Source organism: Monomorium pharaonis, chromosome 9 (assembly GCF_013373865.1).
Source record: "Monomorium pharaonis isolate MP-MQ-018 chromosome 9, ASM1337386v2, whole genome shotgun sequence".
Lineage (NCBI taxonomy): Eukaryota > Metazoa > Arthropoda > Insecta > Hymenoptera > Formicidae > Monomorium > Monomorium pharaonis.
In genome coordinates, this window is record NC_050475.1 from 1,166,839 (window position 1) to 1,192,063 (window position 25,225).

Genomic DNA, 25,225 nt, shown 5'->3' on the forward strand with positions numbered 1-25,225 from the left:
GATAAAATCTGTGTGCTCCATCGACTTTTCACAAATATTTATTCATACTGTATCATGTTTGTACCAAATACGAGCGAATATTAAAATATCAGTGAGAGACTTAATTGATTTGACGTTTGGCACATGTTATGTATAGTAAAAAGATGAAACTTTTGTATAATTGTAATCCATTACGTGTATCAATGATAATTCTTTAATTTTTTTAACTTTAAATGCTAAACATCGAGTCAAGATGTGCACAAAGAATAGAAATATCTTCTTGGAATCACAACTATTATGATAGGTCTTTATCTAATTGTAAGATGCAGTTAGATGTTAACTAATAATGTAAGAAACTGGAACGTGACTTATTGTGTCATAAATCTCTTACTCTGGTTGTTCATCTTGGACGTATATGTGATGAAAATTTCTCATTGTAGTCCTCGATTTTTCAAGTAGCAATTTCTACTATGTTGATCGTGCATCGACATTCTTGGCGATTCATGTGATTCGACGGTATCGACCATGATACAATATGTCACCCACTTGTAAAGTTGTCGCGATCAAGAAATCACTATGCCATGTGGATATCGACACTCGTACTTGTTGAATCAACAAGGACATTTGGCATTCGCGACAAACTTCGTTCCACGTGTAGGCGCGGCTGTCCTATTTGCGAGGACACGCGGTCATCCCCGAGCAACCCCGATCAACATTTTCAGGAACGTAACTTGATTTTCAATATCCACGATTCTAATTTCGATCGGTTCCCTCGATATTATTTGTTCATTTACTTAAATTTGTTTCCCAACAACGTAAAAAAATCTATTATAAAAATAGCGATCAGCAAAAAATAATCTTGTTTATTATTTCGATCAAACGAAAGTTAATAGTAATTAAATACTTAATAGATAAAAAGTTAATAGTAATTAAATACTGTTCCAGAATAATATGTGCTGGGATAATATCAAAGACATTTCTCGATCTTATTTTCCTGGCCACAAAAATTTCTAGAAAAGACACCAATCGATGTCTCCTATAATGGATACTAAAAACACTGGGATATGCTGGGATACTGAGAGATCGAAAACAACCGCGATCTGATATGTGTTACAGCAAGTTAGCTGGCGCATGCGTCTATTAATCAATAAAAGACACCTCTTGGTTGTGGGCTGGTGCTCCCAACCTCGGCCCGGTCAGTTGACATGGGAATGGATCATCGGCGCCACTCGACTGATGGAGATTCTTTTAAAGTGAAGATTATCGCTCATTCGCGTTAAATATACATTTTTCAGATAGAGTTTATCTTCCAACTCATTTTTCGCGTACCGTGATTGCAATTCATTTTTGAATAATTTTTTTCTCCGGCGCAATGTCGAGTGATGGTGGCACTTCTTTCACCGAAACCTGGGCATACTTTCGAGACGGAAGAAACCTATAAAGAATTAAATCAAGAGATTACCATAAAGAAAACGTATCGATATCGTCTATGATAAGTGTAGGAATATTTTATGCATGCGTGATAATTACACGTGATTACAATATTATCTCGGTTTTATGTATGTATAGGGTATGTAATTCTTAATAGATAAAAAATAGTAAAGTTAATATTAATATTTCAGAATACGTTATAAACATTATAAATAACGAAAATGCACTTTTCTCTTTTCTTATAAAATAATAATTTTAAAATCCAATATAATCTAAGGAGCCCTTACGAATTTCTTACGATTGACATTATATCGTCACGTGATATATATACCTAAATACATATACAAATGTTGTATCGAATATAATATTATTGTATCGTACCTTTTCATCATCGGTGTAATATGATCGGGATCTACGCTCTCAAGATCCATACCGAAGACATAACTCGCGATAGTGCCGACGACGACAACAATCACCGCTCCTATTATGTTATAGTACATGAAGGATATTTGAAAAAGTATCATGGGCTTCTCGTTGGAGTCTATTTGAGTAGCTGGATTGGTCGAAAAGGTCTGATTCGGCAAGTTAAATGGGCAATTGTCCATCGACGTGGGTAATGAATCATATTTAATTCTGTCATGCATGGTGTGCCATTGAGCGCCTCCCACTAGCCAAAGCATGTTGATTAAACCGATGAAACCTCCGAACAACGCGCCTTTCGCGTTTGCCCAAGGTACTAGCATTCCTAACACGAAGAGGCCAAGCAAGGGTCCGTCAGTCACACCACGCATACTTACACCTATTTGGAAGACTGATCCTAGTCGCTCGACCAAGAACACCAAAATAACTGAGATCACTCCGGTTACCACAACAATGCCCTGAAGAACGTTAATTATAATCAATAAGTTAATTAGCTTTAAATCAAGTCAACTTTTTGAAAGAAAAGAAAAGTCTTCCATGTTCTTCTAAAGTGAGTGAGTGAACGAATAAATGAGCGAGCGCGCGCGCGCGTGTGTGTGTGAAATAATTATATTAATCGATCGTATCGTTCTCACTTTCATAATGTTGGTAGCCATAGCTTCTTTCTTGGGACTATCTGGAATCCGCGGATTTATAAAGTCTTCGTAAATGGTACCGGACACGGTGTTTAGATTGGCGCTCAGAGTTGCGAGCGCAGCGCTTACTAGACCCGCTACGAATAATCCCGGAAGTCCTGGCAGATGTCCAGCAACGTCCATTACGTAGTATGGTAAAGTTTGGTCGGTGCGACTAATCGCCTGTTCAAATGACAAGATTTATAATTTTTTGCAATAGAAATATCATATAATTGCAGATAAAATATATATCTGTATTTCCATCTATTAAACATTTTAATATTTTTTAAACGCACAATTTATAAATAATACAACATACCTTCGTTAAGAAAGGATCACACTTATAATATTTGGCGAACATGATTAATCCAATGAATACGCAGATCAGTTTGACGATTATCAATCCTATCGCGGTAATCACCATGCCGCTGTGAGTGTAATAAAAGAAGGAAACGATTAAATATCTTGCTTCTAAATGTGTCGCAAATTTTCTAAAACTCGAAAAGAATCTTTAAAGTCTTTTTAAAGATCCGTTAAAGACGAGTTTACAGGACAATGAAAGTAAAATGTTACAACGATTTTGGATCGCAAGTTACCATGTCCAGAGTAAGATTAAAAAAAGTCTTACTGTTTGGCGTCAATTTCTCTAGGTACTGACAGGAATCGCTGCACCGTACCTGGATGAACACCGTGATGCCCGAGCCATATTACCGTCATACCTATAGTCATACTCCAAAAAGTATTCCTCGCCAATGGACTCGGATCCATACTAATACAGAAAATGTTTTTTAAATATGAGACATAATTTTATATTACTTTTATAATATGTAAAATAGAACGAAAAAAAATTGAAAGTTTTTTACTCAAAGAAAATAAGACGACCGCCTTCACTGGAAATCCTCCACACTTTTTCAACGTTACCAACGGACAATATTCCTAGCACAAGAACCACAAAGAGTCCACCGACGGTTACGGAAAATTGTATAGTATCCGACCATACTACCGCCTTTAGACCACCCTACGTGAAAAGCATGAAATTATTGAGTCAGTGAATGAGAAATGAATAAATGAGAGAAAGAGAGAGAGAGAGAGAGAGAGAGAGTGTGTAAACTGCAAAATTGCAAAATTTTCACACTTGTTACTGTACTTACAGAGAATAGAAGAGATTTAGATTCTAAATCTATTCTAAATTTCAACTGTTTTTGCGGTGAAATTTTCTCGATTAATTTAAGAATATTATAAAGAAGATATAACTTTTTCACTATGCACTTACAATGCTAGTATAAATGATGCACACGATACAGAGTACTGGCGTTATCGCATGAACGCTCAGATTACTGACTTGTGCGAAGGCGAGAGCAGGTACATAGATGACAATGGGCAAATACATGAAGAGCGAAATAGTGAATAGCACTGAAGAAAGGATTCTGACTGGCCTGGTGAACCTGATCTCCAGATATTCAAAAGTGCTGGTTAGTTGCAATTTGTAAAAGACAGGCAGAAAAACATAACAGGTGATGACCGCAGTGAGAATCGACGAGATGACGCACGCGGTATATTGGCTTCCGTAATGAAAGACCTCCGTGGGTATACCCAGCAAGCTTATACCAGAGACGTGGCTAAACAGTAAGTTTGCGTTATTATTTTATTAAGATATGAAGAAAATCTGAAAAAACTAGAAAAATGTGTCAATTAAAAGAAAACGCGACGGTAACGGAAAAAATTAGTTACATAAGAGATTTAAAATGATCTCTTTCAATCAATCACAGGATAAAGAGAAGACTCACTGACCTAGCCAGGATGCTCATCGCAACAGGAAAAGATCCCATCCGTTTACCGCCCAGGAAATACTCCGTTGTGCTGTCTTGCTTGCTGAAGAAGCCAAAGTACACACCGATGAGAACGCTGACGAGCAGCAGCAGCCCAAAGAGCGTGTAATCAAGCCATCCGAACACGAAATGATTCAAATTCTCCGTTTGGTCAAACGGGATGCTGGTGGTAAGAGGATTTTCCATTGCTACTCCCTCAAGTTTCATTAAGAGCGAATCAGTTCGGATGGACCCTTTTTCTCCGAATACCGAAAAGACAGCGATACGTGATACATATAAGTATACGAATCTCTTTCTGTCCTTCGCGCTAGTTCACCTCTGGTCCGTTTATCTGGTGTAAGAAACGAGGAACAAAATGCAATCAGACATCGCTGACTTGCAAATATGCTGATGCGTTATAATTTTACCATGATAGAGATTAATTTATAACAGGTACGTATGTGATAACGTATCCGATGACGAAACATGGTATCTTGATAATTTCGGAATAAACGAAAACTAAGGAAAACGTGAGACAACGAGAGTGATGAACTGTACATGCAATCAGTCTTGTAACGTCATCAGATTTTTTACTAAACCTGACGGGATAGAAAGAGGAATTGACGCGAAGGATCGAAAGGATGTAACTTACGCTTTATCATATCATTGATTTTGTGTCAACGTAGCAGCAATTGAATTTATTAAATTACAGTTGATCACAGAGAAGTTCAAATTTAATATAGGGTAGCAAAATAGGGTAAACTCACAATATAATGTAAGCTTATACGAATCGTCGTAATCGTGGCTACTTTCATGGCAACTTTTTCTTAACACTATTGTGTGCTTTTCTAAATCCTAATAATATCTAGCGATACTTCCGTTCAAGGCATTCAATGAAAACTGACAATCAATTGCGCCATTTTCACAGACAGTGGCAAATTACTGCCGCGATCTTTGGATTTTTGATTCTATTTACACATATACAAGTTTACAATTTTATGGAATTTTCCAAGACGAAACCGAAAGAGAATGTTTAAACTCCATATATATTTCATCAAACTTCTTTCTCAAATTGCGAATGATTCTCGACAAAGATAACGGAAGATTCAAATGCCCGATATCACCATACAAGGTAATACACGAAACACAGGAAGACTTGCGATATGAGACTAACTTCGGAGATTCGGTTCGTCGACGCTGAAGAGAATAGTCCGAAACGCAAACCAACACTTCTTCGGAGATGCGCTCGTAGAATGGAATTGTGAGGCGAGATTTGCGCGCATTGTCGCAGAGGCGCTTCCCACAGATTGTCATCTTGTGAGCCCAACAGCAGAATGTACTGGCCATTCCAGTTAATGTCCAGTTTGACCCGCAGTCTTAACGTAGAAGGCGCCTCAATGGTGCGAGGAACACAATTTCTTGGCCAGGTGGTGAGCGGCACTCCAAGTCGCTCCCGATCGATACTACAACGAGTGGATATCGCGACGTCACCAAACATCAAAGTGCTCTCGGCAATATGTAGATCCAGTTCTGACGTACCAGAAAGAGTATTCCAGATTGGAAAAGGTTTTTTGGTAGTGATCTTGTCGTATATCTGACGATCTCGCAGCATCGTCGTGAACCTCGATTCAATTATAAACTCGTCATGCAAAAGCTGATGAACCCCATCAGTCAGAGATCTTTCCTGTCTTTGTACTTTATTATCCATTCTAACTGACCATTTCTCATTTCTCGGCTCGTTCGCGACATTTAAGTTGTTTCGTAGAGTACGAATGGTTGGGGAATCGGTAATGCTCCTTTTGGAGCGTAAGAATCTCGTCGAAACGTTGAGTGAGTGACTGAGAAAATCAATCTCTCCTCGATCGATCTCTTCGTGACGTCTCTGTCTTCCAGCTCGCTGAACGTAGCTTCCGGCTGCGGTTAGCGCATACAAAAACGTCCAACATTGCGGATCATCATAATAATCCCAACGACCAGTCCACAATCGATCTCCTGAATATATTTGAAATTGACGTCTGAGCCAGATGCCGCCTTCAGAGCTCTCGCATCTCTCGCTATGCCAATAACCTCCGATCAATGCGGGCAAAGCTGCCGTTTGGTGGAGAAGAGGTGGGCTGAATTCGGTGCTCCGAGACACACCGCTGCATATCGGGCAACTGCTCGCCTATAACATCGCCACTATTAATAATGCTTTCTCGATCCATTCTCTCACCGTCTCACGGTTCGAGTTTTCATTATTCCTTATATATCGTCAACATGGTAGAGACAACAATGTATAATATTATAATTAGCCGTTACTTGTACCATTTATCGCGAGCAACTGTGCTCTTTTTTCTTATTGTAAAAACAGAGAAGTGCACCTATTCTATGGATATTCTGCAGTAAGAATTCTATTTGAAATGACATTGTGTCTGTGCAGACAATACGAATAATGAAACAAATTTTAAAGTCTAGGAAAACATACCGTATCGATGCGGATCATTGCTGTGGATTGCAAAGAAGTCGGTTTATAATTCCAGCGAGAGTAAACGTTGGGTGCGGGACTGGCCAAAAAAAGTTGGAATTGTGCAAGTTTGTGATATCGATCGTAGCCGAAAGAGCTTCTGAATGATTTCTTTTGTACTCTCAGCAGTCTCAATTCAGTGAATTCAATTCCGAAGGGCTCTAAACAGTTGATACCGAGCCGTTTCTTCGTAAACGAGTGAGTTTGTAGAGAATTGTAAATCGGACCTTGCCACAGCGACGTCGCGGCTGAGCGTTGCCACGATTGTTCGTAAACTATTTCGGAAACGTAAGGTCGCCATTTCGGCCGAGGACCACAAGTCAGGTTCAATCTGTGCCCAAACTTATGAGCGACCTGTGAAATTAATTTTCATATACATCAATCGAATCGATCACAAATATCGATTTTATTTTCTTCTGCACTTTTAATACCTTACTTTAATATCATTACTTGAATATCTTTCATATTCATACAACAATTGCAATTTCCAATTTAATAATTTTACTTTGCTGCTCACAAATTGATCTTTTTGGATCTAATTTGTTAATAGGTTTGGAAAAACGTACTTGTCGATTCAAAGGTATAATATTAATGACATCCACATGAAAATTTGTTTCGGTAGCGCCTGAAACGACGGCGGATGATCCTAGCAACTTAAGGAAACCCCGAATTGTGATAGTATGCGTCGGTATGCTGCATGACTCTTCGGCATAATGATAACGCAACAAGAGAAACGTGCCATTCTCGAAAAATGTATATTTTCTGATTATATACTCCGGGCCGGCTCGTACTTCACATCTGCAATAAAAAATCATATTACTATTTCCATTAAACTCAAATCAACTGCACAATCTATGAAAGAAGAGCAATTACTCTTGAGACAACCATGTAGAATACAATCTGGAGGAGCTATCGTCCACAATTGTCTCACGATCCCCCTGTTCAATCTCCTTAATAGCCGTTTTGCAATGCGCCAACGAATTTACGGATTCTCGCTCATCAATCAAAGTATAGCTCATTTTCGCTATAAAACAGGTATAACATGTTTAAGCAAAGTGGCAAGGATGAAAAATATACTGATCTTGTTATAACGATATTATATATGTAATCTATATGAATGGCCGAGAAATTTTATAGCAATCTTGATGTCATTGGTATACGAGGACGCGAGATATCGTCCTCAACAAGTCAATTTTTATGACTTTTGCGATCTTTTGCAGTAACCTGATAATTTTTCTCTAAATTTGACAATTTGCAAATTTCTCAAAAGAAAAATTAGATGTAACACGCAACAAAGATTAATCTGACAATTTTTAATTGGTATAATTAATGTGACTACATCCGTTCAGAAGTCTCACGTTACAAAAGAAAAGTAAACAAGTTTAAGGGCTGGTTGTTCCAACTTCTTGGTAAACTTATCTACTAGGTAAGCATGTGTCTATCTTCATTTCTTTTCTTAAATAAATAAAGACAAACATATATTTACCTGATAGGTAAGTTTACTAAGAAGTTGGAACAACCAACCCTAAGCGTAAATATGATAAATATAACATATTTGTATAGTTTTACAATTTTATAATATGTGGTAAATTTATTTTTAAAAAATTATTTTTTCGTTTATGTATGATACTTTATTTAATAAAAAGGGAAGAGAACAAATTGTTTAATTAATTTGAGACGCTAATAAAACTGCAATTTGTTAAAACATGCCGTGTCAAGAGTCAATTTATATGCACAATTGGCATGTATAATACGTAGAGTCAAATTACCTATTGCGTGTCGATCGAACAGACGCAAAATAGATTATAGTGCAAAATAGATTATAGTGCAAAATAGATTGTTAATTATAAGATAGAAGAAATGATATGAAAAAAAGAATAGTTCGGCATGCTGTCACGACTATTTAACATTCGATCGACGTACAGCGTCTCTCGCGCCTCCATCAGTCTCCCTTTTTTAGCATTTCTCTGCGATTGTTGCATTTGGTATTCCATGTTGGTGCGTTGGAATAGGTGCTTGATAATGCAACGGTGGATTGGTTGGGGGACAACGACGTTGACGCGAATACCTTCGTAATACGTAGCGATTTCAGACTTTCTCTTGTCAAAAAACTTCAGGAAATTCAAAATAGTTAGCGTGGTGTCAGATTCATTATTTCTATTAAATTTTGCTTTAAATAATATTACAAACTCAAATTTCTAATGATATTTTGCTATGACTTTTGTCACGTGACTTAAAAACAACTTTAATAGAAAGTTGAAACAATTTTATTCCATGTTACATCTTTTATATTTTATTATATAATTATTGCTAGTATTGCACGCATTCTTAGTATGGTGCACGGTTTGTGTGTTTCTGTTGCAGGCATGCACATGTATAACTTCCTCTTTCCCAAATACTCTAATATACTACACTCCTTTTTGCTCTTAAAAAGCAGTTAAGAAAAAGTACTGCGATATTATTCCTTTCACACCACTTTTGAAAAAAAAGTTACAGTTCTTCAAGTCTACAATTCGAGAAAATTTTTACGTTTGGTGCAATACCTTCATATAAAATCAATTACATTTATAATTTATCATATTTCATATAAAACATTGCAAAACTTTTTTGTATGGTATTCACAAGTACTCGTTTGAGCATTTTTGCGTTGGCTGGCTCTCTCTCTCTCCCCCCCCCTCCCTCTCTCTCTCCCTCCCTCCCTCTGTGTGTGTGTGTGGGGGGGGAGGGGGTCTGTCTGTCTGTCTTTCTTTATATTTTACATGCATGTCACATCTGGTGCATAGATACTTACTTATTGACAAAATAACGATGACGACAGATAAAGTCATTGTAACATCCATTTTTCTCTCGTCTTGTATCGATCAATGATAAGACGCGCAATGATAGAACACGCGCATTTACTTGAGTATATCCCTCCTTCAAGGATTGTAGGTATCACAGAACAAATGACGGTTTGCGTCGCGTTGCATTCGACTGCACGCACGTCTTCCTTGGAGAATTTGTTTCTTTGGCGACCTACCCCAAGATTATATAGCCTCATCCCCACTCTAGCGACTCCTGCTGATCCGGCCGAATCCCAATCGTATGTAGCGGAAGACCGCAGCGAGAGAGAAAAATACATTCTCATCCCTGTCTCCTAAGAATCAAGTCAAACCCTGCTGCGAGGGTTTCATGTTAGATTTATATTCTGATTTTGTGGTACACACAGTGTCCCACTGAGTCCTGTTTAAAGCTAGTGCAAGGATGAGTCAAACTTTCCGCAACATCAGAACTATGCTGGTATAGTTTGCACCATGGAAGAAATCTCAACAGGTTATCCAAGCTGAAAAAATGGAAGAGTTGAGAAGTTTATGTGGTAATAGTATCAATTTTCTATCATTTTTTCTCTTTATTTCTTAATTGTTCTTTAATTCCTTTAATTATAAGCGATTTGCCCAATTGATTATATACATTGATTATATACATACATGTATATACGTAATCAGTCAAACAAATCATTTACAATTAGAGGAAGAAAGAATAGAGGGGAAAAAATGATAGAAAATTTATACTAACTTGATTAAAGTGATTTGATTTATAAGAATACAAAAGAATACATAAGGATGAGACATATCACTTTGTTGAATGTTTCTTTAGAAGAATCAAGATAAACAAAACTTATAGAAAAATTTAAACATTTCTAATTCTTTGATTCATTTCTCGATGCGCTAAAATTTTCATAGTGAAAGAAATAGATACCGCATATAGATTCGTAATTTCACAACTATGTATAGAACGAGAGCCATTTATCAGACCAGTCAGAAGACTCACAATTGAAATGCAGCGCTGAGCTGAGGGGCGCATATCAAGATTCGCGGTACGAATATGAGGATGATTGTACAAAGAAAGATTCCCCCGATCGACTGAAATTAAAACGTGAAACATAATTAACACGCCACACGCGTATACAGCGTATATTAGTTTGCATCCGCCATGGGCTCGTTTATTAAGAGGCCTTCGATAAAAAGAACTAACCAGTCATTTCACAGCCAAATAGCCGATGCGGCGCACATACACACACGCACACTGAGACTGCGTCTATTAAGCTTTGGCTGCTGATTTTGATTTCTTTATCGAGCCACGTTGTATGCGGGGTACGCATAGGGACACTGAGGGACATCAGAGAAATACCGTCGACACACACTCAAACTCGAAGAGATGTTTACTCGCGGCAGGTTTGCTGCGGTGGGTGGTCCATCTGCAAAACTTGCACCTGCCTTCCGTGACACCAATTATTAACGCTCAACCTTTAAATTGTTCATCGTTGGAGCGATTGCTTGCACCTTTTCATTTTCTTCTTTTTCGTCTTCTTTCATTCTTTTCCATCAAGCTTTCACTTCTAATACTAATACTGTGTAATTTACTTGATCTTTAATGCAAAAAACTTTAGTGCAAAAAACATAGTACGATGTAATCAAAGGTAACATAACTCTCATCGAAGCAAATCCCGCGCTAATAAATTTTGCAACAAATACGCCCTCTTGCCGCCAGTTAATTGTACAAACCAAAATGAATCGGTCGAGATAATACAATTATCGATCGTAATTTAACACAGTTGGCTATGTAGAAAACTAAGTTACGAACGAATAATGCACCTACATGTGTAACGTCGATACAAACAATTCGATCGATCTATGTACTACACAATATATACATATGTATAATATATGTTAATTATTATTAACCTTTAGACTGCCAGGAAAGCCACTTTTGTGATTCTGAATAAAGTTCGGAATTTTACATAATGTACGTGTGTATGTATACTCTATAATACAGCGCGCTAATTATAAGTTTCGCAAAATTGACTAAAGATGTCGTGAATAAAATTATTTGGATAGGCCAGGCTAGATCTCTAGGCCAGGCCATGTGTGCATTTGTTTAACCTCTACGCTGTATTGCATTTGGAGAAATCTGGAGAAATACATTTTTGTGAAGAAAATAGATATTGTAAATAGTGCGACTGAAAAGAGAAGAAATAGAATAACTATCTAAGCAGTATATAAACATTACACAGCGTCTTCAACCTGCCCTTGAAATTAAAGACGTTAACTCATCATTCGGTGGAAACTAGAAAGAGAACACAATTTTACTATTCTCAACAACAATTATCAAATTATTCGCAGTGATGGGTAAGCAAAAGCGGCAGCGGCAAAAGCCTCACAAGGAAAATCCCACTGGATTGCCGTCCGTCAAGGAGTTCGAATTGAACGAGCAGTTTGCGAAAGGAGAGAAGGAAAAGATTTTGCAGAATGTTTACGATGATGTAAGTGATAAAATTTTATCAATATGTAATATGTACATAGTTTATTTAAATAAAATCAAGTTATATAATAAAGTGGAAGACTTAAAGAATTAATAAAGTATAATATATAGCAAAGGTTTGTCTCTTAAATATTTCTCTCTTTATCTTTAGATACAATCGAGTAATCTCGAGGAAAAATTATCTGCCCTGCAAATACTGGCATCAATGTCTTGCGACTTTTCTATGGCCAAACAAATTGCTAAAGATGGAATAGCAAAAATCATTGGTCCACTTTTGATTCATCATAACGCTGCTATACGAGCAAATACTGCATACACCTTGCGTGAAATTGCTGAAAATGGTAGGGAAGAAGTGTGTAATGATTTAATCAAAGATGATATTATAACTCCGCTTGCTGCATTACTGAGACAGGTATGTAAACGTACATTATATCCATATATTTCAATAACGCTTAATATGCAATATGAATTGGAATTAATAATTATAACAATTTGTAATTTAACTTTAAATTTAAATAAATTTTCTATTTATAGTACTATTTGGATTGGAAACCAAAAGAAGTTGGAGATGAAAAAGTGACATTTATTCGAGCAGTTAGCTTGTTGTGGATATTATGTGCAAATAATGAAAGGGCAATCAAGCGAGCTAATGAGGAAGATTTGGTATTATTCTTGATAAAATTTTTAGATGTTAATATTTATGGAATAGAGATTGTTACGATCGTAACTCGATCCATGATATGCTTATCGGATGAGAACGATGCTGCCATTAATAAAATTAAACAAAGTGAATCAGTTTTGTTTAGTTTACTGGATTTAAAAGCAGACGGTGAGGCTGCTTTTAAAGTATTGTCGTTAAAAACTTGTGTAGCTGATATATTAATCAATATCAGTAATTATACTGACAATAACCAGATGCATATATTTCATAAAGTGTTAATGGTATTGTCTGACGTACTTGCAATCGATCATCTACAAACGCTGTCTCATTTAATATCTATCCTGCCGCATGAAAGCAATGCTTCGAACGATAAGAGAAAAAAAATACAGGAAAGTATAAAAATATTGGAAGTGCAAGAACAAGCTTTACAGATTTTAGCAAACTTATGTTTTGAACATGAGGACAATGCAACTGATTCTGACACCGACGATTTTGAAACAATGGAGCTAGAGTCTGAAAATTTCGATGATAATTCTATGAATGAAGATTTGAAAATGTCGACGCTTCCAATGGAACTAGTTGAAATTATAAACAGCTGTAACTTGATTGATAAAATTTGGGAAAAAGCTAAATTTGTAGTGGATGAAAGCAACCAGGAAATCCTGGATCAAACCGAAGAGGGAAAAGCAACATTGAAACAATTTCGCGACATTCAGTGTGCAGCTTTTTTATGTTTAAACAATTTATTACCTAGCATAGAGATCGATGTTTTTGGAGGCGTTGATAATTTATTTGGGTAGATTACTTTCAAATTCTTTGATAATTAAAAATGTTTTTATTATTTATAATCATTTTTATTGATTTTTTGGATATACTCTGTATCCAGGAAATGGATGGAGATTGCAACAGAGTTTAAATACGTTATCAGGAAGGATGATGAGAAATCAGATGCGAATATTACAGAAGCGGGTACTGCTGCTATGAGAGCTATTCTTCAACGTTTAGTCGAAGTACGGGCAAATGTCGTCGAATTAAATCAATTAACTTGTAACGATATCCAACCGATGTTAAATGAAGTGAATCAATGTATCAATACGAATGTCCGCGTTAATATGATAAGGATGCTCTGTAATTTAGTACTGATTATGTTAAATAACAAAGATTCAAAAAATTATGAAATGATAAAGGTAATCATTTTCATTCTTAGTTTACTTGGATCTTCTGTCCAAGAAAATATAATTTTTTGTTACTATTTATTTTTGACAGCTTGTTTCCACGTCCTTATTAGATATTTCCAAAACTGAAACTCATGTATGGGTGATAGCAGAATCTCTAGATGCAATAATGGATATTTATGCAGAAGATGAAACCGATCATCTAGCAGCAGATATTAAATTAGTCCAGAGATTGCTATCTGTAATGCCACATTTCAAAAATAAGGTAAATATCTTTTTTCTGTATGAAATATTATATATTGATGTGTTCCCATGTAATTATCTCATAGATGCATCAGCAGAAGAAACATTTACAAGATGGCACAGTCATAGTATCAACTGTGAACGCAAATTTAATGAGGTTTATAAAATATAAACAAAAGCGTCTAGGAATTAAACCAAAATAAACGTTATGAAACAATTGTTTTTATTCGACAATTGTTTTGTTTCGAATTACAGACATTATGAATGAAAATATTTCTACAATAAATAACTTGTAAAATACTTTTGAAAAGCAAGAGAAGTACGCTGTTATCACTTCCTGTTTCCTACACTTTTTTAATTTTAATTTTTAAGTTTTTAATAGATTTGGAGTAGGATTATGTACTTTATCACATATTTCTACGATGTTTAGGCTTTATTTCGCATCAATAAATAATGAAAATAATAACTAAGTGTTACAGTAAATATATCAGAAGTAAAAATAATGTATAATTAACATTCATAACATAATCGTAACATAAAAATTCTAGTTTTCTCTGCAATAAATTTTTTGCAGAAAAATATATTCAATATGCATTAGTATGAAATAGTTGCGATTTAATAAAAAAAGACAATATAGAATGTAACAGTCTTTGAATAAGTTTATCTGTAAACATAAATTTTCGAAATTACAGTTACATAATTATCCTCTCAATACATGTAAAAAATCATGAAAATAATAGAATTTTATTGGAAAGTCTAAAAATATGAACAAAGCTTTAAAATTTTAAAAGGACTGTCCTCTTTTATCATTGTCGTGTAAGTTCCTATTTTCATCCTTTGATCTAGATTCAGATGTGTCTCTTAAACTAAGCGCACTATGTCTCCTGGGTTTCGGTATTGGATTTACCTCATCCAACAGTTCAGGTTTGTGTCTGATTGGTTCGGAAATGTGTAATTCGATCACCTTCACCGTGTCACGAGACGCTGGTATTGGGGAATCCATTAATCTAATCACATCAATGTCCTTCTGCTCACGTGGCAATTTCTTGAATTCTAACTTAATCGGACCAGATGGCCCGTCTACCATATTTTCAAAAAAGTGTCGACGATTCGCCTGGATAGATAATCTGGTGTTTGTTATCGGATCATCGTGATTCACGTTATCGATATCTTCTTGTTCTTTATATGCGTTTTTGCTTTCCAATGTCTTGATCTGTCTTTCAATCTTTTCTATTTCTTCCTTCACGGAAAAACTATCACTTTGCAATAACGAACCTTTTTCTCTCAGACAAACTTCGTCAGATTCTTGATCGATGTCCTTGATAATTTCGATCTTTTCTTGAGATGTTCTTCTATATTCTATTTCTATAGGATCTTTTTCAATAAAATCTTTAGCAATGATATTTGATTGCTCCTTATTTAATTTCTTATTAATTTTTGCTTCGGATTCAGTATTCTTTGATTTTTCATCACAGTTAAATGTTATTTTGTCTTCTAAAGAATTCTTTTTTTCTTTTTCGCTAGACTCGTAATCCTTAGAAATGTCACACGTTTCATTCTTACCGATATTTCTCATAACTTTGTCAAACGACACGTCCTTTGCAGTCTGCTCACTTTCTTTCCGCGGCGATGTCTCGCTCAATTCTTCATAAGTATTTTTCATCTCATTGATGTTTTCTGTGACCTTGGTGATATCGATCGGTTCGGTTATTTGGAGTTCAAGTTTTGTCATTTCTGGTATAGGTTCTGTTTTATTCACTTCCACTATAGACCAATTATTTATTTCCTGCGGAAAAACATCGTTACAGTAATTGTATTTATTACTTTCATACGTTTATTAAATATTATCGTCTCATCCACATGTAATTTACATATCGTACCAGAGAGGTATCCAATTGTTCCTTCTGTTTCGGCGGTTGCGGTGCTCTTCGTTTCTTGCGCCCGTACGTGCTTGTCGTACTGGTAATGGATGTACAACTATTAATGGACAAATTCGATCTTCTCACAGTTTCTTGATTAAATCTCTTAAAAACGTAATCTTCGGGAACATTTTCGTTTTCATCTCTCAGGCTAATATTACCGGATCGATTAGTCGAATCTTCCTCTATATCCGATGTGACTCCATTCAATCTTTGTGATGATCTATTGCCGAATCTTCGCCTGAGGAAAAAATCGAACCTCGTATAAAACATTTTTAATATTGAACAAAAGTATATTTGTTGCATTTTGACAAAGCGCTATTATATTTATATTATTAGAAAAATTCCATTTACCGCTCAATATTTATAAATATTGTGATAAACTGAAGTTTCGAATTATCACGACTATTAGAAATATCTGCGAAAAACAAGACATACAAAAGATCTTACATTGGTGGAATCGGGACCTCTTCCGGTTGGTCGTGACAACTAATACTACCATTTTGTTTAGATTGCTTGTCCTCGAAATCTAAAGGTGGTATTTTGTCCGTCGGTCTTGGGCTCACTTGTCCAAATCTGGAAACCGTTAAAAATTTAATTGTAAAACAAACATTTCTCTCTTTAATCTAAATCTTCTAGATTCAAACAGATAAAAAAATAAGCATAAGTTAGATGTGTGTGTGTGTGTATATATATATATAATATTTTTTAAAATTATAATATTATTTATGTTTAATTCTGCTAAGTTTACCTTCTGGCTGGTGGTTTCGGAGTGAGATCGACGTTCATAATAGACACTGTGGTAATTTGAGGATTTCCATCGTAAGTCCTAGCAGGATCCCCGTTTACCGTTAAATTCGAGCTATGTCTCGAGATATTATTGTCGTAAGTGTACTTCCTTCTTCTCGTCAAAGTGCCCAAGGCTTCATCAAATTCCTGCTGATCCTTAGACAATCGTGGAGGTGCTGTCGGTCTATCGTAAGGCTCTCTCTTATACGTAGTCGAGACTGCGATACATAAGTTGTATTTTATATATTTTACGTTATATTTAAAAAATATATATCACTGAGACTATACAAATATGACAAATATAACAAGAGTGTAATTAATTCGGATAGACAAACCTGTTGTAATAGTCGACCTTTTTTCCATCGATTCTGGAGTTTCTTTGCGCTTTCCGAACAATCCATTCCTAAATATGAAGATCGATATTGAATTAATATCGCATTAACTCTCTATATCTATATTATCTTATTGAATTACAGCAAAGGATAGATGGTACTTAATTTAGTATGCAATTAAAATTGCACACTCTAAGTCTACATTGCACACTAACTTAAAATGGCGTTAAATGAAATTAAAATAATGTAATATTATTTATTTAGAAATGTTCTAATTCCGCAGTGAGCGACAGTAATAATCATGTTGCACATTTTGCGTTGTCTTAATGAATCTATGCGCCGTATATACACGCGAAGATGACGAGATTGCGTGGCTCATCGTTTGACATACTTCGAACATGTGCTAGAAAATACATAACGTGCTAACGTCATCATTAACGTCTTGTAAATTTTCGCTGATTGCGTCAGTTAATGATCCAAGTTTAAATTAAATTACGGCGCTACTTTGCAAATTTAAAAATAATCATAAAAGTTTCCAAAAAACATCGTGTTATGTTATCTGGCGATATCTCTCTTACAAATGTATTCTTAATTTCCCCACAGATATACTTGAATTAAATGTCGAGAATACATATACTTAAGTTAACTTATGACACAAAAACTACAAAAAAAGCAAATCTCCTAAAATGTCACGCGCGTGAATGGCAAAGCCTTCCTATTCACATTTGCAGTTAAAAACGCCGATTATATTCATCCTCATTCCGCTTAATACCACTTCCACTTTGCTGGACGACGATCACGGCTGATAATTTGAAGCGCACTTATATTCGTTACTGTAGGTACTTGCGACGCGTTAATTCAACTTTCGATTCAATGACGATGCTTACGGCGCGGATTCTTCGGTTTCTTCGCGCAGCTCTGATTAGTTCGGTTATTCTGATTGCTAATCAGACCAGAACTCAATATAATTTTGATGAAAGTATTTTTTTCATCACGTGTGAATAATGCGGGAATACCAGCGCGAGGAATAATTTTCTGAAAAAATACAGCATGACTTTCGTATAGTGCAATTGTATGTGTAATATTATGCCAACAGTTAATTGTTCTATATCTCTCGAAAAAAAGAAAAGAATAGGGAAACTTTTAAAATAAGAAAATAGGTAAGTTTTCGACAGCATACTGTTATATTTCATAATGTCAAAACGCTTTCACGCTTTGTTTCTTCGTATTTCCTTCGTAAAAATAATGAACAAAAGTTCCACACGATCGTTTACACGTATCATATTTTATTATTAGTATACGCCACAAAGAAAATTGCACAGCTAAAAATACTTACCAAGTTGATTTGATCGAGAAACTGTTCGATCTTTTCTTTCGGCTTCTGCCAAACGTCCAGAACTTGTGTTTGGAGTCTTTCGACGATTTACCATCGCGATGCACTTGTGGTTGAGAATACGTCGTGTCATCGTTGAACGGATTCAGATGTTCCGGATAATCATATATCGATACGCTAGGTCGTCTGGATCTTGACGATGACATGATTCACCCGTCAAATTTCTATCGTCGTCTCGAGAAAGATATTAAGCGAAATGTCATAAAGACGCTTCATGTATGACAGGTCGTCATCGATTTCTCGTCATAGCTCTTGCCACAATTCTGCAAACTAATTTTATGAAAATAATCTACATTAAAAATTTGCGTAAAATCGTTGACGTATATCGACGTGCAACGGAAAGGAGAGACAAGCAATATAAACGTATGTATCAAAAATGTATTTAGAACAAATAAGTTAAACGTAATTAAGGAAATAAAATTTTATTGCTGAGATCACGCGAGAACGATAAAGTTCGTCAAGACGTTCGCGATTAATTAACTACGTTGATGTGCTACAGTCGATCAGTGCTGGAGATGATGGACGAGAGGAAAGCGATTTGAAGCGATACAATTGCTAGATGTGCGTGCGTGCATTCATCGTTACGACAATTGCTCGGTTCAAATTGAATGACCTGAGCAAGTAGAACCGATGAACAGCCGATACTGCCGAGAGTTGGCGATGGATTAATTTGCTAACCCAATGACAATAAAAAGCTGTAAACACTAACGCGTCGTCACGCTAACCCGGTTAACAAGACATCTTCTAATCGTGTCTCTTGAATGACAATGCGCAACTGTATGTCGTTTGCATAATGTTGCTGCGTACAAACTGCGTCTCTCGTTCTTTCAATCGCGCAATGTAAATTAATTTAATTTTGTTCCAGCATCTTCAATCAGAAGTACTTTTTTTTATTTTAACATGTAGGCACAATTTCTATATGTAAAAATCATGTATCACTTCATTTCATTCGTTTCAATTCATAAAGATTTTTCTAGTTATAAATTTTAATTTTGTTTGACCATTTAAGGATTTTTTAAAGCGGAAATTAAAAAAATTACTGTTTCGGCGACCTTTGCGAGCTTCATAATGCGAGTAAGCCGAACGAGTAATATGTATGCACTAAAATGCATCGCATGAATCGACACATACAAATAGTGTCTAACAAATGCAATTAGCTCAATTAAGTTCATCGCGCTCGCGCTCTGTTTGTTCAATTCGTGCACTGCCTTGCAATTCGAAATCGTTCGATCGTGCTTAAGTTTTGAATGCAATTCGTACGTTCTATTCGAATGATAAACGCACATCGAAGATGTAAAACACGCTCGAAGGTTTTACGCTAATACTAGTTGTATAAAGTACGCACACATACGCACACGCATACACAATTATTCATGTGAACATAAGTTTTTAATAATATGAAAAAAAGTATATGTATAAGTAAAAAACATACATATAAGTAAAAAAATATACGAAATAAAGGAAAACAAAAAATTAATCGACCTTGCGTATAGTTCTTTTTTAACATCTGCAAATATAGTATTTTCCGCATCTTTTTTATAGAAAATTTAATATTGACCGATGACAAATCGGTCTTGTAAAAGGCACTCGATTAAACGTATGAATCTTGCGGTTGTCTTAGAATACATTAACCTGGGTGAACTTTATTATAAGGCACGCGATTATTCAATAGCAATCGGGATCGTTTCATATGATAGCCTGGCGCAAGTCAGCTATATAGAATGTCGCAGACCTTTCACCTTTGGATTCTTTGACTAATTTGGAATTTGGAATTGACGCTTTCTCAACAACAATATCGAGAAAGATCATCGTATGCCATACATAATAAAAATAAATATCTCTGTAATTAATCTGTATATTTTATATATTTATATTAGAATAGAAACGTTTTAAAATTTAACGAAAAACACATTTTCGCTATATGTTTGCATTTTCAAAATTTAGTTAGTAAAAAATTCATCTTTGATTGAATATAACTTAAAAAATTGATTTTTCAATTCCAAATTTCCATTATGGTAAAATCAACTTTAAATTGATTGGTAGGTGAAAGCTATAAGATACCTCAATACATTTGTACATAGATTGTTGAACATTAAGCGCAATCAATTAATCGTTGATTATGATGTAACTGTATGATGCACGAGTTTCGCAATTCGTCGTGAGCGTTGAAAAAGACCTCCTTGTATATCGACCTAACATACATCGTTTTCCCGTTGCTTATGTACTCACCATTTATTGCAGTGGAACATAGTACATATCTGTGAGAAAGGACTGGTGCATGTCGCTAATGCAACGTACATAATAGGAAGATACTAATTACTTGGACGTAAGGAAGCTTCTTTCGCGAAAAATATCTTCCTTTGTGTATGTTATTTGCCCGATATGTTCCGATCGTAATTTATCTATATGTTTTAAAGCTTCAGTTTTTCCAAGATCCTTAATCGAAAATGCAACATTTTTTTTGTTCAGGACGCCACAAGCAAAATTATTTCGAAGATTCACCACTAAGCAAATTTGACTGACCAAAAAGGATTTAATCTAATCTCTCGCTGTTAAAGAGAAGCATTTCGCGAATACAAGCAAATGCCCTCGCACTTTATTTAATCGGAGCATGTGATGACACGGAATCGATCACTGATTTTGATAAAACTGCAGAAAGAAGCATCTCTTTATCTGTCTCTGACACCTCAAAACTGGATAGCTAAAATAAATAGATAATAAAATTCTGTATATTGGCAAACGCAAGATAATTTTTCATGTGCTGATAACTTTGTTTTAAGTATACGTGACAGCAAACTGGCTGTCGTTTAGGTTGCAATAACGAAACGGAATCAATGATTACGATCAACGTTCCGTTTAATTACCAGCTGTATATAATTGATACACGATGTCTAAGTCTGGCTGATGACTCATCGCATCGTGCAACTGAACTCGCGCGGACGACAATGCAACTTATCTTATTTTCATCGGTTTACTAGAAGCGTCGTCGACATGTTGGGATTAAAAGTCATTTAGGTTCGGTGATCAATATCCCGAATTTCTCGAGTCTTTTTCTGATATTTCAAAAATTTCAAAAATTGGTTTTGTAAAAGAATGATTTGAGAAAAGTTTTATGTCTATGAAAAAAAAAGTAAGACAATTAGATTTAAAGCGTCGATTATGGATGCAAATTATGAAGCAAGGCTCAAAGGACTGAAAGAAAAGTCGAAAGGATTAAGAAAACTTCGAAAGTTATTCTGTATTAAAAGTATGAAAAGTGATAATCGCGCCTCAGGTGAAAACGCCACGATTTTCTGGCTCCGGCCCAGAATCACGGCCGCTCTATTTCACCAACGATATTTTTGGATCTTAAGAAATTTAACGGGAAATTATATCGTACGAGTGTGTCACGATTGCTCTTCTCCAAAACATTACGGTTCTCGTGTTTCAGGAAATTTCTCTTTCATTACAATAGAAAAAATAACGGTTATTAATACACGCAAAAAACTATGTTCCGAATTTACTCGCAAAACTAGTTTGCAAAGACGATAAAGGTAAAGCCACGATTGAAATACTTTCTCGAGGAAAAATCAATTTAGCTATAGTTTCTACGAAACTACTGTACTGCGAAATCGACGTATTTCTCGTTTTTTTTTGTACCTCAAATACTCACTGATATCGTCGTTTTAAAATACACGTTTTTATTTGTAACGTTGATAACATAATCTCTAAACGACAGTAAAAGACACAAAAATTTTATTTTTTTCCCTCACACACACACACACACACACACACACACACACACACACACACACACACACACACACACACACACACACATCTTGAATAAAATTTTTTACAAGTTGCAATAGAATCCAAATATAATAGAAGCTATTAACATTTCTTTATCGCAGATGTATTCAACATGCATTTCGTGCTAAGCTATCATTAAACAATAATCGAAACAATGGTATAACTTGGCACAAAATTTCTAAAATTTGTTATCACATCATGGATCGGAACTTTCCGATCCGAGCATATAATTATTCTTCGGTTCTTGAATTTCAGAAAGGTTTCATTAACAACACGTTCGAATTGGGAATGATCCGAAAATGGAATCTCGGTGTGACCCGCGATCTCGGCACGGAAAATATTGGGAAATATCGCTTTGGATAGATTCCACCACGTGAGCAGCAATTCGCGGGATATCGATCATTAATAACTATTACACGGACGAGACGAACTGAGAATTCGCGACGAGATTGACGAATATATGACACTGGATATTGTTTTGTGGTGGTAACGGAACGAAAGGTAAAAACGCGCGCGTGTGATTTGCCTGTGTCGAGTTTACGCCGTATTATCTCATTGGCAATTTTTAGGTATGACGATAACATAGTGACTTGCAATGATTATACGTCGCACTTCCATAGCAAGCAAGTTTACGTGTGTTATCGCAAACGTGAATTATATTGAAGTATTAAGCTCACACAATCTTGAATAAGTTGTTTAAATCTCGTGTCTCCAAAAGACAACTTCAAGCATCATCGGTATTTTATTCATTCTACATAAAAGCTCGTTGAAACTTCTCAGTTTTTAATAAGTGCGCGCAAGTTACTGGATTTTGCACGACAACTAGAGGCTACAAGACGCAACAATTTATCATCTCGAGAGACAAAACGGTGGAAATTTGCATTTCGACATACGGTACTTGCGACGCGCGATATCCGTAAGAGATCTGTCCAAGTCATTGTACTTACGTAAGTGTGCGTGTGCGCCGATTACAGCGACGTGTCAGATTATATATTCAGATTGTCGCAAGATGCGGTTTTAACGAAACACGAGACACTTTACGCGCAACTGAATACTGAACACGCTCGAATAGTAGGCATACGGATGTGAATCAAAGCTCAACGTGCGAAAGCACTACGAGCGAGCGAATAATATAAACTACCCATCTATCATGAGCCACGCCGGCCAACTGCGGCCCGGTACTCCCGGTAGTCCGGTATCCACTATCCGGACCCGGTTTGCGGCCGATTGCATTTGCGTTCTCGGCTACTATCGTAATTCTTCGGTCATTTTCGCGTACACGTGAATTTCACGTCGCGCGTTCAATGCTGAGATTAGATTGGTTGAACATATTCGGCGCGGAAAATTCAAGTAAAAAATTCTTCATCGCATGTATAATATTAATCGCGTGTTTAAATTCTCTCAAAGGCTATAGGATTAAAATTATTATACGTTTATGTTAATTTTATGTTAATTTATGCAAAATGCTCTTTGTTTCGTCGTGTTATCTTCTTACGATTCTTATCAATAAATATAGACTATACAATTTTTTAAAATTAATATCTTTAAAATTAAAATCTTTTTAAAAATTAAAAAGTTACAGATTTTAAAAACATCACATTATATAAACGAAATTACTTACGCAATGTTATCAACGCTGACTGAGTGCAAGCTCGCGCATTTCTAGGCACGTTTACCGTAAGTAGGCGTTAGTGGAACTGGCTTGGAAAGTTGCACACAGCTTGTAAGTAAAAGTAGATACACACAAGCATATTTTACATCATGAGACTTAAAAGTAGTAAATTAAATCTAAATCTCGTCCGTTAGAATTTCTTTAATTTCTAACATCTTATTTCTCTAAACACAATTACAAAATTTAATCTTCAATAATCTCTTTGTCAAGTAAACACAACATTTAACGTTATAGAAAAGCTGCGAATTTATGAACCCAATGCTATTTTATCGGTATGATGTAATGCGCATTCGTATGTCGAATCAATAACGTGGAAACGTGGAATTGTAGAAGTCGCATCTAGAATTTAATCATTTTTCTCGATATTGTCTTTATGTCACGGTTATCGCATGGCATTGCAAAATAAGGCAGTGGTTTCACGCGATATCTGCATATCCATCGAGTATATTTCGATCGATGACAGTATCGCGACAACGAAGACGAAACGCTACAAGTAATGCGTGATATGTTTTCATACAGACGGAATCACATTATTAATCAATACTATACAAATTTGTAATACATATAACAACACGTACATATACTGAAAAAAAAGTTCTGTTACCTTTTAACTTCGTGTTTAATTTATTTCACAGATGTGACAGAAACTCATTGTCAGATGCAAACGATTTATCCTACACTATATCTCGATTCAATTCTGTACTGATTACATTGAAAAACTGATAAGATAGCACTTATCGTGCAACTTTATTCAGTTCGTTCGTAATGTTTGCGTAATATAGACGTCCAAATTTGTTGTAATTAATAAAACTTGAGAAAAAAGTACAAAAAAGTTACAAGTCGTTTTACGTATAGTATTGGTGTAAGTTTCAAAAAATTCATAAAATTAATAAATAACGTTGCGCATCAATGCCTTGAGATAGATCCGTGAATCTTTTGAAATCATTAGACTTTATTATGTTATAATTCGAGCATTGTATGCGAGCATAATGGAGTCGGCTTTCAAGAGCAGTGGCGCAATGAAACCCGCTATTGAAAATAATTATGAGATTACACGAAAAGTTTGTCGCAAAGAATCCTTTATATCTTTTATCTTTCATCTGATCTCTCATTTTTAATGATTGATTTAGTAA

The 25,225-nt window shown here is 35.6% G+C and overlaps 4 protein-coding genes and 1 long non-coding RNA gene across 8 annotated transcripts; 2 read left to right on the forward strand and 3 right to left on the reverse strand.

Annotated features, from left to right (window-relative positions):
* Positions 1-177: 177 nt before the first annotated feature.
* On the reverse strand, positions 178-4,638 carry LOC105834967 (sodium-coupled monocarboxylate transporter 1). Its single transcript, XM_012677859.3, has 8 exons — positions 4,296-4,638; positions 3,778-4,123; positions 3,368-3,522; positions 3,133-3,273; positions 2,824-2,932; positions 2,466-2,687; positions 1,792-2,288; positions 178-1,414 (listed from the first exon to the last, which is right to left on the reverse strand). The coding sequence occupies exons 1-8, from the start codon at positions 4,538-4,540 to the stop codon at positions 1,321-1,323; spliced, it is 1,809 nt and encodes a 602-aa protein (XP_012533313.1). The 5' UTR covers positions 4,541-4,638; the 3' UTR covers positions 178-1,320.
* On the forward strand, positions 1,345-14,505 carry LOC105834784 (HEAT repeat-containing protein 3). Of its 3 annotated transcripts, XM_036291613.1 has the most exons (8): positions 3,982-4,130; positions 4,274-4,502; positions 11,978-12,117; positions 12,268-12,528; positions 12,651-13,573; positions 13,664-13,964; positions 14,044-14,217; positions 14,282-14,505. In XM_036291613.1, exons 2-8 carry the CDS (start codon positions 4,463-4,465, stop codon positions 14,396-14,398), a joined length of 1,956 nt encoding a protein of 651 aa, XP_036147506.1. In that variant the 5' UTR covers positions 3,982-4,130; positions 4,274-4,462; the 3' UTR covers positions 14,399-14,505. The 3 variants fall into 3 exon arrangements, 2 of the variants coding, with proteins under 2 accessions (XP_036147507.1, XP_036147506.1); XM_036291614.1 differs by lacking the exons at positions 3,982-4,130; positions 4,274-4,502 and adding an exon at positions 1,345-1,477; XR_004964516.1 differs by lacking the exon at positions 3,982-4,130 and having other exon boundaries at positions 4,370-4,502; positions 14,066-14,217.
* LOC105834966 (protein APCDD1) lies at positions 4,983-11,539 on the reverse strand. 2 transcript variants are annotated; one of them, XM_036291615.1, is made up of 7 exons: positions 10,830-11,539; positions 10,626-10,717; positions 9,607-10,137; positions 7,689-7,839; positions 7,382-7,613; positions 6,777-7,169; positions 4,983-6,476 (listed from the first exon to the last, which is right to left on the reverse strand). In XM_036291615.1, exons 3-7 carry the CDS (start codon positions 9,653-9,655, stop codon positions 5,433-5,435), a joined length of 1,869 nt encoding a protein of 622 aa, XP_036147508.1. In that variant the 5' UTR covers positions 9,656-10,137; positions 10,626-10,717; positions 10,830-11,539; the 3' UTR covers positions 4,983-5,432. The 2 variants fall into 2 exon arrangements, with proteins under 2 accessions (XP_036147508.1, XP_036147509.1); XM_036291616.1 differs by having other exon boundaries at positions 8,739-11,539.
* LOC105834783 lies at positions 14,402-23,637 on the reverse strand. Its single transcript, XM_012677494.3, has 7 exons — positions 23,368-23,637; positions 18,572-18,898; positions 17,239-17,306; positions 16,866-17,121; positions 16,565-16,690; positions 16,076-16,355; positions 14,402-15,981 (listed from the first exon to the last, which is right to left on the reverse strand). Exons 2-7 carry the CDS (start codon positions 18,772-18,774, stop codon positions 14,980-14,982), a joined length of 1,935 nt encoding a protein of 644 aa, XP_012532948.1. The 5' UTR covers positions 18,775-18,898; positions 23,368-23,637; the 3' UTR covers positions 14,402-14,979.
* LOC118647203 lies at positions 18,907-21,368 on the forward strand. The gene is made up of 2 exons (XR_004964517.1): positions 18,907-18,991; positions 19,128-21,368. It is a non-coding gene; the product is annotated as an uncharacterized LOC118647203 (long non-coding RNA).
* Positions 23,638-25,225: the final 1,588 nt, after the last annotated feature.